The 15,139-nt window shown below is 52.7% G+C and overlaps 6 protein-coding genes across 6 annotated transcripts; 5 read left to right on the forward strand and 1 right to left on the reverse strand.

Moving 5' to 3' along the window:
- Nucleotides 1-267: 267 nt before the first annotated feature.
- J4E93_000569 (uncharacterized protein) lies at nt 268-1,929 on the forward strand (the record flags this gene model as incomplete). The annotated part of the gene is made up of 2 exons (XM_049338528.1): nt 268-272; nt 351-1,929. 2 exons carry the CDS (start codon nt 268-270, stop codon nt 1,927-1,929), a joined length of 1,584 nt encoding a protein of 527 aa, XP_049204413.1.
- Nucleotides 1,930-2,494: 565 nt separating this feature from the next.
- On the forward strand, nt 2,495-3,943 carry J4E93_000570 (uncharacterized protein; the record flags this gene model as incomplete). Its single annotated transcript, XM_049338529.1, has 2 exons — nt 2,495-2,536; nt 2,726-3,943. 2 exons carry the CDS (start codon nt 2,495-2,497, stop codon nt 3,941-3,943), a joined length of 1,260 nt encoding a protein of 419 aa, XP_049204414.1.
- Nucleotides 3,944-4,572: 629 nt separating this feature from the next.
- Nucleotides 4,573-5,753, forward strand: J4E93_000571 (uncharacterized protein; the record flags this gene model as incomplete). Its single annotated transcript, XM_049338530.1, has 3 exons — nt 4,573-4,984; nt 5,035-5,241; nt 5,299-5,753. 3 exons carry the CDS (start codon nt 4,573-4,575, stop codon nt 5,751-5,753), a joined length of 1,074 nt encoding a protein of 357 aa, XP_049204415.1.
- A 1,428-nt stretch (nt 5,754-7,181) lies between these two features.
- J4E93_000572 (uncharacterized protein) lies at nt 7,182-8,937 on the forward strand (the record flags this gene model as incomplete). Its single annotated transcript, XM_049338531.1, has 5 exons — nt 7,182-7,299; nt 7,351-7,581; nt 7,629-7,718; nt 7,774-8,528; nt 8,578-8,937. The coding sequence occupies 5 exons, from the start codon at nt 7,182-7,184 to the stop codon at nt 8,935-8,937; spliced, it is 1,554 nt and encodes a 517-aa protein (XP_049204416.1).
- Nucleotides 8,938-9,643: 706 nt separating this feature from the next.
- J4E93_000573 (uncharacterized protein) lies at nt 9,644-10,913 on the reverse strand (the record flags this gene model as incomplete). Its single annotated transcript, XM_049338532.1, has 4 exons — nt 9,644-10,095; nt 10,148-10,330; nt 10,391-10,826; nt 10,887-10,913. The coding sequence occupies 4 exons, from the start codon at nt 10,911-10,913 to the stop codon at nt 9,644-9,646; spliced, it is 1,098 nt and encodes a 365-aa protein (XP_049204417.1).
- Nucleotides 10,914-12,031: 1,118 nt separating this feature from the next.
- On the forward strand, nt 12,032-13,969 carry J4E93_000574 (uncharacterized protein; the record flags this gene model as incomplete). The annotated part of the gene is made up of 4 exons (XM_049338533.1): nt 12,032-12,252; nt 12,303-12,602; nt 12,661-12,676; nt 12,740-13,969. The coding sequence occupies 4 exons, from the start codon at nt 12,032-12,034 to the stop codon at nt 13,967-13,969; spliced, it is 1,767 nt and encodes a 588-aa protein (XP_049204418.1).
- Nucleotides 13,970-15,139: the final 1,170 nt, after the last annotated feature.

Here is a 15,139-nt window from a genome sequence, read left to right on the forward strand (position 1 = left end):
TATTGGCACCCCTGCTGCTAGCAGACACGCATCTGAACGCCATTAAGTGCGAATGTAAGGACTACAAGCGATGGGCAATCGACTATCCAATGCCTCTCACGTCAGATACCGCCCGGGCGTATCGCTTGGCACATATAGTTGGCTTCGCGTCGTTTACACGCAAGACATATTTGAAGTATCTATCCGCACCAAAATTGATACGATACCGGTTTATCCCCTTTCCACTCTTCTGTGAGGCACTCAGCCATAGATTTCATACTCTCAAACATGTCGTTTCTGTCAAGCTACTTCACTAGGCAGCGAGTCGCTCCGCCTCGCATACCCACGGATACCATCATACCCCTCCACAGCCGCGACGACACGCATCAAAACAGAAACGTTTCAGTCGAATTCACCATGTGTTTTGACGATGTTCTTGATGAGCGGAAGCTTGTCGAAGCATTGTGGAGGTTGCTGGAGAAACCAGGTTGGAGGAAGTTGGGAGCGAGACTACGCCTCAACACCAGCAACGATAAACTTGAATACCACATACCAGCACAGTACACCAAAGAACGCCCGCCAGTTAACTTCACCCATGGGGTTTATGACAGCAAGTTGAAGGACCATCCTCTTGGTTGCCAGATTCCTACTGCAAACGAGCGTAACGACAGTGTCCAGGTCTTCGGCGTTCTAGAGTCGCAACGTGGGGTTATAAGTGCGAAGGGCAATACTTCAGTCCTTGATGACTGGCTCTTTTCAGACGAGGCGCAGTTGGGCTTACATGTAGCGAGCTTCAAGGATGCGACGCTTGTCACCCTGACTTGGCTACATACGCTTCTTGATGCGATGGGACGACAAACTCTACTAAGAGCCTGGACGGCAGTGCTGGAAGGAAGAGACGAAGATGTACCGGAGTTCTGGGGTTACGATTTCGACCCCTTGACGCGGCTTGGAGCTTCTCTCGATGAGGACAACCAGGGTGCAGAGGGTTGGAGTGCCGGCACTACGCAAGTGCAAGAGAAAGCGCAATCTCAGATCTGGATGGTGATGTCAAACTTCAAGACCTGGCTTCCAAGCTTGCTAGACCCCAGAGCGACGCTCGCATACCTCCACTCTCGGTTCTTTAGACCGACAACAACGCAGAACGGCCGTATGCTCTACATGCCCGCAGCCTACCTGGCTCGCTTGCGAACTGAAGCAATGCACGATCTTGAATCTCTCGACGCCTCACAAATAACCTACAATACCTCAACGTCTTCCGCACCAAAGCCCTTCCTCTCGGACGGCGACATCTTCTCAGCATGGTTAATCCGCCATCTCGTTTCCTCCGACACCTCTCTGCTCAACTCACCCCCTGCTCGACCCGTCATAATCCTCAATGTCTTGGGCATGCGAGACGTACTGTCCACCTCATCATCCAAATACGAGGTCTTGATTCCAAAAGGAAAAGCATATGTTGCAAACTGCACAGGTGGAATCGTTTCGGCGTTCAGTGTACAGCAGTTTGTCGGTATGCCGTTGGGTCACATTGCGGCTCGAATTCGCAAAGATCTTGTTGAGCAGGCGAATAGAGAGGCGGTGGAAGCTTCGCAGCGTGCCAGCCGCAACGGACAGCAAAACCTTACGCCTCCATCGGATCCGCAGATGGGGCCGGCAGCCTACGTGTTCTCAAACTGGGCAAAGGCAACGTTGTTTGATACAGATTTCAGCGCTGCTGTCGTTTCTGATGATAGTGATGAGGGTGGGTTGACTAGTAGGCCGACCAGAGGAAAGCCTATGTATATCAGTGTTAACGGTCACGATAGACGGGTGGACGGTTGGGGTAAAAGCTCAGGGGGCATTGGTATGTGTGTTGGTAAGGATGCTAGGGGTGGGTATTGGCTTGGAGCAATCACCCCAGCAAAGGAGTTTGCGGAGAGTTTTGAGAAGGCTGTGTTGAGCGATTCCTAGGCCAGTGGGTGGCTCCCCGAGATGTATAGCGTCATCTACCTTATGCCACTGACTGACAAGATGCGGGGAAGGCATGTGCTATCTCATCGAGACAAGCTCTTTCGAGCCACACCTATCAAACCACTCTGGCACAGTGTCTTGATCTTGATTTTCGGAACAATATTTTTAATTATAGCCCTGGTGTTCGCGAAATGCGGCCACTGCTGACTGACATTCATCTGATACAAGCAGCGAGGCTAGAGTGGGAATATTACATATGTACCGCTAGAGTTAAAAAGTGATGAGCGGCGCTTCGCGGATTACACCTGTTACATTTTCTTCTGGCGCGTATACCCCCAGCGCGCTCGATTTTTAGCATGGCAATCTAAAATATTAACGATCTCGCGATGTCTGCCTCTCTTCTGCTACTTCTACCAACTAGTATGTCGCTCCTGCTTCGCGCACTGCAGTGGCTACAACCAACTCCAGCGCGCTTGCCTCCAGCGCGCTTGCCTCCAGCGCGCTCGCTCTTCCCCAGAAAGACGGCTTACACCCGCCGCCTAGCTACGTCAAGCTCGCTCCTGCTATGCTTGCCAGGTGGAGAAGCAACCTCTCGTCAACACTATTCGTCCCTCCTTACCTCTGTCGAACGCCCTCGCGCCGCTACATTACCCTGTAGTATCCCCTCACTTGCAGCATCGCCTCGGTGTGGGTACATAGCATCAACGCTCAGGCTGCCAAAGGTCTACGCGCCGCCATACTCCCCTTAGGAGTGTCTACTGTGGCCAAACAAAAGATTTAACATGACCCATACAAGCAAAAGAGCATAGACGGTTACATCTCGCGCACCGCCCGGCCCAGTCTTAGCAAGACTACACCAAAGAGCAAGGAAGTCGCCCAACCACCTAAGCCCACCAAGACTCAGCGGAAACGTCAACGAGAAGACGACGACGACGACACGGATGCGGCGCGGCCCCCCGCACAGGACACCAGGCTTCCGAGAAGTGCCAAAAAGCGACTAGATGCAGGGTCAACCAGTCGACACGCAGATGAAGATGATGCCAGCCTGCACGAGTCCTACATAGCAGGAGCAACAGACGATGACACAGGTAGTGTTTTTGAGTCAGAGAACTACAGCGATCCCGAGGGCGACGAAGAGGATATGTTCCTGAGTTCAGACGACAACGAGGATGAGGCCAGCCAACCTGAGGACGAGGCCGACCAGCCTGATGAAGACAACGAGGACGATGCCGACCAGCCTGACGAAGACAACGAGGAAGAGGCCGACCAGCCCGACGAAGACAACGAGGACGAGGACAGCCAGTTTGACGATGCCGACCAGACCGACAACGATGCCGACATCCACCATGCGGACGATGATGACATGAAGGAGACACAGTACTCCCTTAACATTCCACTGCGCGACAAGGACCTTTTCAACATTGATGTTACCTCCACTGAGGTTACATCTATGGTGGGAAAAGTGTTACCTGCGCTGTCATCAAGAAAGATGAAGAATTTCTACAGAACTATCGCCGGCCATCTTGAGAAGTCTCCTCCATTTAGGATCCCGGCGCGCTCTCGACACCCCACAACCTGTTCGTTAGTCAACCCTGACTTCGATTTACTATGGAAGCACTCAGTCGACGGCGAGCGGGCTCTAGACCTCGGTGACCCAAGTCTGTTACCCAAATGGCTCAACATGTCAGAAGACGGTCTTGTAAAGCCAATTGACTCGTTCACCGACACGCTACTACTGATCTCCAGCTACCCAACAGCATCGGAGGAAGGCAGCGTGCACAACCGCTATGGTACCGTGGATGATATGAGTAATGTTTGTATGTGGATGCTGTACGCCAAGTCTGGGTACCACATGGCGGACCTACGATCACACGGTGTAACGCGCATAGACATTATGGCTCGACGCCTCGACCGGAATCTGATACCAGGATCTGATGGAGACAAGCTCTTTCGAATTACACCATTAAACCAGTCTGGCACAGTGTCGTATGCTGGTATTGATGAAGTACAATGAATTATTCAAGATTGTTTAGGTAGAGCGGGATATGTGTAGCTACTTTCCAACTAGATTAGATCCAAGGACGTTCACAACAAGTAGGGCTGATGCGTGATCATCTAGACGATCGGATAAATTTCAGATTTGAAATTCTGTAGTCTCCGCTTCACGCAACGAAATAAGAGGACCCTGGGGAAGACAGCTAACCTCTAATGCGCTGGATAAAGGTTCTGTTGCAATTGCCCTGTGCCACTTATTGAGAAGATGCCAGAGAAGATAGCTAACCTCGGATGCGCTGGATAAGAGTTCTGTCGCAACTACCTCATGCCACTCACCGAGAAGGCGTGGGGAAGATGGTTGGCCATCGATGATGCGCTGGGTATGGGTTCTTTCGTGACTGCCTCATGCCACTCACCCAGGAGACGCGGGGAAGATGGTTGGCCATGATGCGCTGGATGTGGGTCCTCTAGCAACTGCCTCATGCCTCTCGCGACTGCCTCATTCTACTCGCTTCTGGCACACAGCACTCGGGTTATCTAATCTTCAAATCTCTCGTGCTTTACGCGTTTTAATCTGTCCTTTACGTTTTCAATCTGTCCCCTACGTGTGCCAGTAAACGCATTGCATTCCCCAAGACCTCGATTACCATGCCGCCACCGCGCTCATCCAACAAAGAAAACTCCCCACCTGCGAAGAGACCCAAGAAGACACTGCTGTCGGCAGCAGCCTCAAGAGCTCGCAACGCGCCTTTGACTGGAGCACTGTCGGAATTACCGTTCCAACTACCTGAACCGCCACCAGGACACCAGACAGCGCGGACTCGATCATCAACAACGAAAGCAAAACGACCCCCTGCGTTTACGGTATTCACCGACAACACCGGAGCGACAGAGCAAATACTAGACGACGCGGATCCCACAACTAGCATCATTGACGAATGCACAGTACCTGACATCGTTGACCGATGCTCCCTAACAGATAACGACCTGTTCAGTGAGCTAACCGCCGACGAAATCCGCAGTTTGGTAGAACGATTGTTGCCAGACCTCCAAGAAGATGGTAAGCTCTACTCTACAGCACGTAAGGCGCATATGTACTAACTTTACCAGGAGTTCAAGAGTTCCTTGCGACCGTCTATGACCACGCATGCACATCGCCGCCTTTCGTTATACCCCGCCGAGAGCGAGATCCGTCCACCTGGCCGCTTACGTATCCGGACATGGACTTCGCATGGGGACAGGCAGTGGAAGGCGAACATGCTATTGAGCTCCCGGACACAATGGACAATTGGATTGACATGAGCGAGAGCAATTTGGGTAAGTTGTCAACGTGAAGTACGTTGGATAGCCTCCAAGCTAATTACGCTCACGCAGTTAAACCTACTGGAAGCCTCCGCGATACCCTTCTCATTGTCAGCTCATACCCCACTGCCAAGGAGGATAGCACAGTTCATCGATCGTATGGTACCACCCTAGACATTTCAAACGAGTCCATGTTTATGCTCTACGCCAAGCTTGGCCACAACGTATCCTCGATCAGAAACCACGGCGCTCTCCACTTGGACGTGTTCCCCAGGCGAGTTGACCGCAACATTGCACTTGGTCTCGGGAATATCGTCGACCAGGTTCCGACCAATCTCGGCATGTATTGGAGACTCGTGGTTCGTCAGCTCATTGAGTCATCGCATTCCAAACTGGCTCTCCTCGTCGGGCCCGCAGGTGTTGCCACGTACGTCGACTATCTCAAACAAAACAACATCCGCTATCAAATATTTGGCTATCGAACAAAAGCGTGCAAGGCTACTAGAAAGAGAATCATCATGGAGTAGAACAGGTTGCAGATGGAGAGAGAAGCGCAAAAGAAGAGTGAAGGTGAGGCTCCAAAACGGCGAAAGCATGGCAGAATGCCGAAGAGCCTACAGTAAGCTACATACGTTGTACCTAGGACTGCGACGAGTATCTATTCCCAAGTGCCTCTACTATCAACTAAGGTTGTTTGATCCATAAGGTGTGTCACGCGGCAGCATTTAGAGAGAGGTAAAGAGGTAGCAGAAAATCCGGCTGCGGTCTGATGATACAGCTGTCTGGCGCCTACGTATTCTTGTAGCATAGCACATTGGCTGTATTTTGGCACGTGTATTCTGCAAACTACAATTTCGGCGCCCTCACTTGAAGCACTTCATCAGAACAATCGCCATTTCGTGTTGCTGCACTTTGTGATTCGGTGGTCTCTTATGTCGCGGAAAACGTAGAGCAGGGTCTAGAGAGACGCGTCGAAGTGTTCAGACGGCAGCTTGTTGGTAAGGGTTTCTCCCACGTGTTGCACTTACCAGTCACATTTCTCTTCATATAACAGTGCAGTCGTGTTACGCGCATACAACCTTGAGCGGGATCTTCTTTCTTTTCCATAGAGCTCAATACAACTTCGCATACCTGGGCAACAGTTCCCTGACCGCGCTCTGTTGCTCTGCTCTGCATCAATATCTCACCGTAATACGTAGGTACCTTTAAGATGAAGTAATTATCAGCCAGTTCGTGTCATTTTGGAGCGCAATAGGTAGGTATAGTGAAACTCATTTGCGTGTAGAATCGAAATGTGTCTGACCTGCGCGAGCAGCCGCATCCCGCTGAAGCTCCCTAAGTTCGCCAACGAGAATATAGACAACGTTCCTTCCCCGCCCAAGTTTGTCGCTCCCGTGCGCCCTCTTACACCCCCACTCCCGCTATTGCGACCCTCTCTGCCCTTCACACCTCCTCCGCCTTCGCCTCCACTTTCGCTGTCATCAACCTTGACCAAGCTTTTTCTTGTTCTACAAGTTGAAGATGCAGACCCCAAAGAGCAAGGGAAAGGCCCTGAAGCGGAGGAAATAACGAAAAAGGGAGGAGTGAGTAAGTTTTGAAATCGCGAGATATACTGTAGAGGGTAGGCCTGTAATCACAATCGAAGGATACACGGGTTGAACACAAGAAGTGGGACTTGGGAGGATTACATCAAAGTTGCCGTGTGATGGTGATGTCTTCTCATCGGGCTCGGCACGATGCGTGGGCGGGAGATCCGCTAGCGGCGCACTGCTGATTGGTTTCATGCAGGTCCGCTTCAACCCCAGAAATAACTCCCCAAGCCGCGCATCGTGAGCGCCGCTGCCACCAAAGTGTTGCGCCCGTGCTGCTGGCGAGCGCTTCCGATAGTCTTCTAATTCTGCAGTATGTAGAGCGTGAGCACGTCTATTATACCAAGGCTCGAAACCTCCGGCACCATGGACACGATCGCAGTGGCCCCCAAGGCGTCGGCGCTGGCGTCGCCCAAGATTGTTAAGAATGCAAAGGGCAACATTGTGCCGAGCAGCCAGATGGCGCATATCGCGTATGGATGCGGTAAGCGCTCTGCCATTCAGACTGTCAGAGGAGGCTGTTAACACATGGCAGAGCACATGGGCGAGATGTTCGAGAAGGCGCGCAAGCAGACGCTCCAGCACTACCGAGCCATCCTCCAGAATATCCACGAGAAACCGAGTATAATAGCCCAGACGTACACTGCGCCGGCGGATGCGCGCAACGTTGTGTCGCTGAGGCCGCTGTACCTGTGCCTGCAGTGCCCGAGCATCATGACCGAGGTGGATCGCGATTTGCACTTCGAGACCAAGTCGCACTGTTTTTGTGGGTTCGGACGATGCCGTATACTTGCGAAGGCTAACAGGAAGCAGCTGTCGAGTCACGAGACGGCAACATATACTGTGGCAATTGCCAGGACTTCATCTACGACGAGACGTTGGACGTGCTGAGAGTACAGAAGGGTGTGTGGCGGCATGCTCATGCTCCAAGACATCAGATTGGCTGACTACAACACAGGCAAGAAGCGAAAGTACGAAGATAATACCACGACCGAAGACCACAAGCTCGTAATCAGCAACTCGACCTTCCTCCCCTGCCGCGCGATAGGCCTGCGTGGGCTCTATAATATGGGCCAGACATGCTTCATGAGCGTCATCCTACAAACCCTCGTCCACAACCCGTTCATACGAAACTTCTATCTTTCCGAAGGTCATAAGCAGACAGAGTGCGAGAGGGACTCATGTGTGAGCTGTGCGCTGGACGAGATGTTTGTCGAATTCCACTCAGCTGAGAAGACGGAGGGCTTTGGCGCTGTCAGCATGCTCATGGGCAGCTGGCTGGCAGGAGAGGCTCTCGCGGGATACCAGCAGCAGGATGCGCACGAGTACATGCAGTTCATACTCAACACGCTGCACCAGGCGAACGGCGGATCGACAGACGACTCGGAGGATTGCAAGTGCGTGGTACACCAGGCATTCTGCGGGAAGCTCTCAAGTACGGTGACATGCGACAATTGCCGCAATGTGACCACGGCGCAAGACCCGTATATGGACCTTAGTTTGGACGTACGGATACAAGGCAAGAAACGGAAGATCAAGGAGGAAAAGGGTGAAGAAACACCTCTGGATTTGAGGGACTGTCTCGAACGCTTCACGGTAAAAGAGAAGCTGGGCTCAGCAGAGTACACATGTCGAAATTGCGACAGTCCGCAGAATGCGACCAAGCAGCTGAGCATCAAGAGGTTACCACCGGTTCTCTCCATTCACCTCAAGGTAAGTACCAAGACCCGTCCGCAGCGTCCCTGTACTGACAATTACTCAGCGCTTCGAGCACACAAAATCCACGTCCTCCAAGATCGAAACCCCCGTTCGCTTCCCTGTCAAACTAGACATATATCCCTACACGACCTCCCACAAAGCCGCCATGCGCGCCGTGAAGACCTCCGGCGCACCGCTCTCGAACCACAACGTCAACAGCCCAGCGAACGCCCTCGTATACGAACTGAGCAGTGTCATCGTGCACAAAGGCAAAATCGACTCTGGACACTACGTCAGTTACAGCAGGGAGGGTAATGACTGGTTCATGTTCGACGACAGCAAGGTAGTGCTGGTCAGCGAGGCAGAGGTCCTTGCTGCAGAGGCCTATTTGCTATTTTACATGGTTGGCGGACTAGAGGTATAAGAGTCTCCTCGGAGGGAGGTGGAGTTCCGGCAGTTTGGTGTACAGTATCTCTGCTTGGGCATGTTACAGGCCCATGAGCTGCATGATTGGCGTTAGAGGCACCCGGCGTTTGTGAGGGAGGTTGAGACGCCCTCTTTATCTTAGGATTATCTGGCATACAGGGCTTCAACGTTATCAATTTCTCAATACATTACAAGTTTTCTTCCAAGACTACACCAGCTTCACTACGCCACCTCATACACGAAAAAAACCGAACAGGTCTGCAGACTACATTAACCCATAACCTTGCAAGATAGGTGACCCAACGTTAACGTAGGCTCCAGGCTGTTCAGTTTTTCCCTAGGTTGGCGTGACGCAGTGAATCATCCCGACTTCCTTCGAACGCATTGGTGTTCATCATCCCTTCCCAATCAGGCCGTCCGCCCGATTCGTGCCATCACGACCTCTCCACTCGGGAAACTTTGCCGTGGCCAATGCCGCCGCATACACACAAACGCGCCGTTTCAACGCAAACTTCGTAGGGCAAAAAGCGATCTGAGCAGCACATCCGGTGGCTTTACACCGCTCATCCCATCCTCTTGCGGCAGCACCCCACTCATGCAATATATCTGCCATTGTTCAATGATTCAGTACTTCGTTGACTACATATATTAAGGTGTTTCGCTGCGTCGCAGACCATCATTTTACTTCATTATTTCTACGTCAACTAATTGAACGGCGATTTCGCCTTTGTCGAACTCGAAGAAACATTGCTTCTTGAGCTGGATTCCTCAAACATGGTTTCGATCTGGGTATTAACCGTTATCCCCTTCCCGCTCACAAACTGCTCAACGCCGCCTATTTGATCCGACGGCGGATCTGTGAAGAGCGAGTCTTCTGATCCGTTTGCTCGATTCCGGGTGTCGTGTGTGGAGTGCAGACCCCCGGATATCTGATTCGACGCCGTCAGACGGTTTCCGCTTGCTTTTCGCCGCGCGGACGAGAGTTCGTAGTGGCGGCCGTAGCTGTTGGCGGAGTCTTTGGTGGTGTTGTTTGTGCCGAGGATCATGGAGCGGAGCGCGGGGAGACAGGTGGCGATTATGGCGATGGCGGTTTCGATCATGGAGACGGTGCATGTTAGCATCGTTTCGTTCCTGTGGGAGTAATAGGCTCGGACGACTGGCAAAATGTTAGTCTGATTCCAGTCCGTCTCAAATCTGGCGGTACGTACTGCTGGCAATGACGACGAAGAAACCCAAGGCGAAGATGCCGGCTACACCGAACTTTTGCTTCAGCTTCATCTGCAGCCTGGAAACCATGGTGATCGGCAGGCAGATGATGAACATGTCGGTCGCGATGTTGAAGCAAATGGTGATCCAGTAGTTGATCTCGGCGGCTTTGGGACTGCATTGATCTGCGCATGGTCAGTCTCCACCGTTCGCATGCATGTGGGTCAGGGTTTGCTTTTGCTCACAGGCTGGGTTATTCGACCATCGCTTGTCGTGGGGGAAGCACTGGAAGATGATGTCGAAAAAGATGACGAGGTAGGTGACAGCTAATCCGGCAAGCGTGAAGTTATACACAAGGACCAGACGCGAGCCGGGAGCAGCCAAGCTCTTGTAAAAGAAGACCAGGGCGAACTTGATCGCCCATAGTGAGGAAACGTAGAGCGTCGATCCGGGGATGATCATCTGCATTATGCCCTTGAAGTTTTCCGGGGTGATTGACGCCATGTCGCCCAGCCCTAGGTTCCACATGTGTTGCTGGATGATGAGGTCTCCGATCAAACATGTCAGAGAGAGCAGGATCAGATAGTCGTCAATTCCGAGGTTGCCCAGTCTCGACCATCGCGCATACATGCGTAGCGCGACAAAAGGCACCGTGGCTACGGTACAGATATACCATGACACCTGTCAATTGAATCAGCACTGCACATAGTATACCAAGCATGCAGGAACAAGAGAACTTACCACCTGCCCGAGCTCACTGTCGGCCATGTTGCTTTGCTTGAGTGGCCGTCACCGAGAAAAAGGCCGTGAGGAGTTCGAGCCTGCTCGCTCCACTCTAGTTGGAGATCCAAGAACAGTGTGTGGAGAGTGTGACGAGGGTGAGTAGAACGTCGATTGACAGCGGGGCTGCCGCAACAAGTACCATTTTTCTCTACTCCACGGGCAAACGACCCCCTAAAGTAACTTTACAGGATGTTGCGGGTTGTGCAACTAGTATGCCGTCCCGTAGCGTTGTGGCATGATAGCATCAGGGGACCTCCCAAAGCCCAACCAACCGTAAGCTGGCAAGCATCTGAGAGGTCTCGGCCGCTAGAGTCGGCAACCAAAATTGAGCTGCGAAACCCTTCTACGGCCGCTACTGAGTGGCAACCATTTCATGCGTTAGAGCAGGTTCAGCTACGCTGGTTGGAAGGATCTGACTCGAGACGACAAAACTACATGTATAGCATCGTGTTCGCCGAACGGGGCAGTGGGAAACTATACGCCACTGCTCGCATGTGAAGAGACTACCGAGTAATGGATGGCAAAAACTCGTCGTTGGCCTCGGGGTCATGGGTGCGATGGTGAAAAGGGTTGTGCTCAGATCCGTATCGAGGTTCCATGGTTCGGTCCGATGAGGATGCAAGCATCCTAGCTCGCATGGCGATGAACGACAGGGAGCACCGGTCTGGAAGGCGAGAACTAGACACATGGCGCACGAGGCCGACAGGTTCTACCTTGGTACGTCGACCTTCTAGCGCTTTTGGTGTCTCAGCCGGGCTTCTAGCATGGATGCCGGACGGCAGGTGCGATTGGTTCGACTCGCTTAGCTTTCCAATTTTGCGGTCCCTGAATCTGATCGGACCTCGGATCCTGCGGAATCTGCAGAGACGGAGATGAAAATGCCCTATTTTCCCTCGCGGCTCCTTCAAGCTCCACGCCGGGCAATCTTCGGCAGTTGGACGTTACATGGTGTTGCTGTACTGTTGGCGGCGAGAACTCGTTCCACCTTGGTGGCAGCCCGCCAAACTGGTGCCCTATATAGCCATGTGTAAACCCAAACACGATCTACAGCCTCCCGCCAAACTCTATCTCTTACCCAACATCGTGTTTCCCTGTCTTGCATCATGAAGGTTCCCTCGGCTCTGATTGGCTTGCAAAGCCTCTCGCTAGGCGTTTTCCTCGGACAGGTGGCCGCCACGCCGCTACCTCCGAAACCTTCAAGAGCAACCGTTGTGGATGGAACGGCGGCTCTCGATCAGGGAACTGTGAAGGGTTTCACTGATGACTATGGAAACTCTGTTTTCCTCGGCATTCCATTTGCGCAGACCACTGGGGGACAAAACCGGTATGTAATGGCGGTCCCGCATCGCCTCCGGTTTACTGATCATTGCGTAGATGGAAGGCTCCCAAGGATGTCAAGAAGCTAAAGAAGGGCGAGGTACTCGATGCCACAAAGTACGGTGCAACATGTCCCCAGGCCATTACCGGTACAACATACTCCCAGCAAGATGAAGATTGCTTGAACCTCAACATCTGGGCGCCATCTTCGAACAGTAAGCTGCCACGGGCGCCGCCGATGCCTCATAAACCGAATGGACCTCACCATCCACCAGGCCCTCCGTCAGGCCCACCAGGTCCACCGGGTTCTCCACCAGGCTTAGACGCCCCCGGTGGTCTTCCGGTATTCGTCTACATGTACGTGATTTCCCTGTACGAACTGTATGTGGAGCCAATGCTGACGAGAATTTCTTAGGTATGGCGGCGCGATGGTATGTAATTGCCAATGTACGAACTGCGTGAGACAAAAACTGACTTCGTACACCCATCTTTAGGTAACGGGCTCAAGCAGCAATCCAGCCTACGTCGGAGAGAATTTCGCTCGCAAGGGAGTTGTCTTCGTTAGCTTCAACACTCGTGAGAGTCTTTGGGCATACCCCAACTCTGCCGAGCTTGTCGATGGAGAGGAGTCGCAGAACTTTGGCATCCTCGATGTCGACAAGGCTTTGCAATGGGTCTTCGACAACATCGCCCAGTTCGGCGGTGACCCCAACCGTGTCGTATTCGGAGGTCATTCTTCTGGCTCTGTTCAGGTTGACCACTACCTCTGGAACCACCCCCAAACGCCCTTGAAGGGAGCTGTCCAGATGGCCGCCAATGCAAAGTCTGGTCCGGCCGTCGGTCCTACCAACGAAGCGCTCGACCTCGTTGCCAAAGAGGTCGGTTGTGCGACTGGTGCAGGCCAACTTGAGTGCCTGCGCAAGGTGGACATGTACGCCTTCCAAACTGAGGCCTTCAATGCCACCTTGAACACGTACTTCACGCCTGTCGTAGACGAGAAGACACGCTACCAGGACTATGCCGCGCGATTCGCTGCCGGCAACTACGCTTCCCATGTACCCCTCCTGACGGGTAACTCCGACAAAGAGGGCGCCCTTTTCGGTCTGGTGTATGGCAGCGAGAACACAGACTTTTCAGCGTGGCTCAAGACCTTTGATGCTGACGTCGCCGAGATCCCAAACAACATCATCGAGGCTGCGTATGACATCGCCGATTATTCCAGTGTCTCGGAAATGAGCGGTGCCCAGTACGGTGATGCACGCTTCTTCTGCCCTGTCGACCACTTCATCGACTTGCGCAGCGAGACCCAAGACACTTGGTCATACCGCTTCCTCGGCAACTACTCCAACCTCTTGCCTCTGCCTGTCGACTACCCAACGCACGGTGCTGAGATTCCATTCTTCTTTGGAGGCAACGGTGCCTTTGCTGGTGTCCAGGGAGTCACTGCCGAGGAACAGGCGCTTGCTGACTTCCAGAACGACTGGTTTGTCGAGTTCATCAAGAACCCCGCCGCTGGTCCTGGATGGGAAAAGGCCACTCCTCGCAGCGGGCCGATTGCGAAGCTTGGTGTGCCTGGAAACGAGCTTACTGTCGAGATTGGCAACACAGCCGATTACAATGGCAGGTGTCAAAAGGTATACAACCCATACCTACCAAAGTACCCTGTCATCCAAAGTGTGCTTTCCGGTGTTATGGACATGGTAGAGGGCATTGTCGGAAACTAGAACAACAGATTAAATACTCAATCGGAAGGCTATCATGACATCTTACTAGCTTCCATAGTTAATCCTAATGTAATCACACCCACAGTATTCGTACCACTTCAGGAAGTTCTCTCCACTACAGTGTTGAACCAATTGCATTTCCAGAGGTCGCGCTTGGGGTTCAAAAGAAAACACGTAATTCCGAGGTCTGATTCTGAAACTGGACTCAGATTCTGTAGGCTCATCTGGCGATGAAACTGGTGTTGTCGCTGATGCGCAAAGAGTCATGCGAAGGGTTGGCAACCTTGGAGTCGGGTCGTGCTGATGAGATCGTTGGAATGCATCAGCAAGTAGCGGATGTAATCGACTTCCAAGGTTGTTGGTCGGCGACGTTGCTCCCGGCGACACTGCGGTGCGGTGATTGCGCAGGACACGCTTCTGGGGAAATCCGCGTCCTTGCACCCTCTCGACAAAATCGCATATCGAAGATTAAGATGTCGAATTGCGGCTGCTGGGGAAGGCTTTCTAGACCCCCCGAGAGTTCGGAAAGCACCCGTCTTGGCGAGACCCAGCAGGCCCCTCTCCCTGCTCCGCTAAAGGAAGGAGGATACGACAGAAGGATTGCAGGCGAGGCTCGCAACACGGCTTTGCGGCTCGAAGTGTTTAGCAAAGTAAAATTCGCATGTGGGACTGCTCAACACGAAGTGTGAGGCTGAGCTTGGGTTGCTGGTGGTTACCTAGGTACCAATTCGTCGCGTGGCAGGTGCGACAACACGCCTCGTGGAACTTGAGCAACGTCCTGTCTTTCCCCACGATAGACCCTGGAAACCTCTCGTCTTCCTCTCACAATTCCACGCCGTCGCACGCGTTTCCACCAAGCTCACGCCCCAATGTTCCATCCTAGGCGGACCCGAGTTTCGCAATTAGCCAGGCTGGGGCTGATTGGACCAAGCCTGACGTTTTCTCGCTCGCCCCATCCCGGCTTGGCCCCAAGCGGGTCTCATCCACAGCGCCCCTTTTCTCAGGCTCTTGAGATGCAATTGATACGATATGTACGGAAGAGATAGGCGGTATCAAGAGTCAAATAGAGGGAAATCCATGTGCGATATAACGCATTTCAAAGGCAGCCGCTGTCGACTTCCTATAAGAAATTCAGCATGGAGTTTACAGGGGATGAGACGATCTACATAA

The sequence above is a fragment of the Alternaria ventricosa genome (assembly GCF_023758065.1).
Source record: "Alternaria ventricosa strain BMP 2768 chromosome Unknown scaffold_1, whole genome shotgun sequence".
NCBI classification, from domain to species: Eukaryota; Fungi; Ascomycota; class Dothideomycetes; order Pleosporales; family Pleosporaceae; genus Alternaria; species Alternaria ventricosa.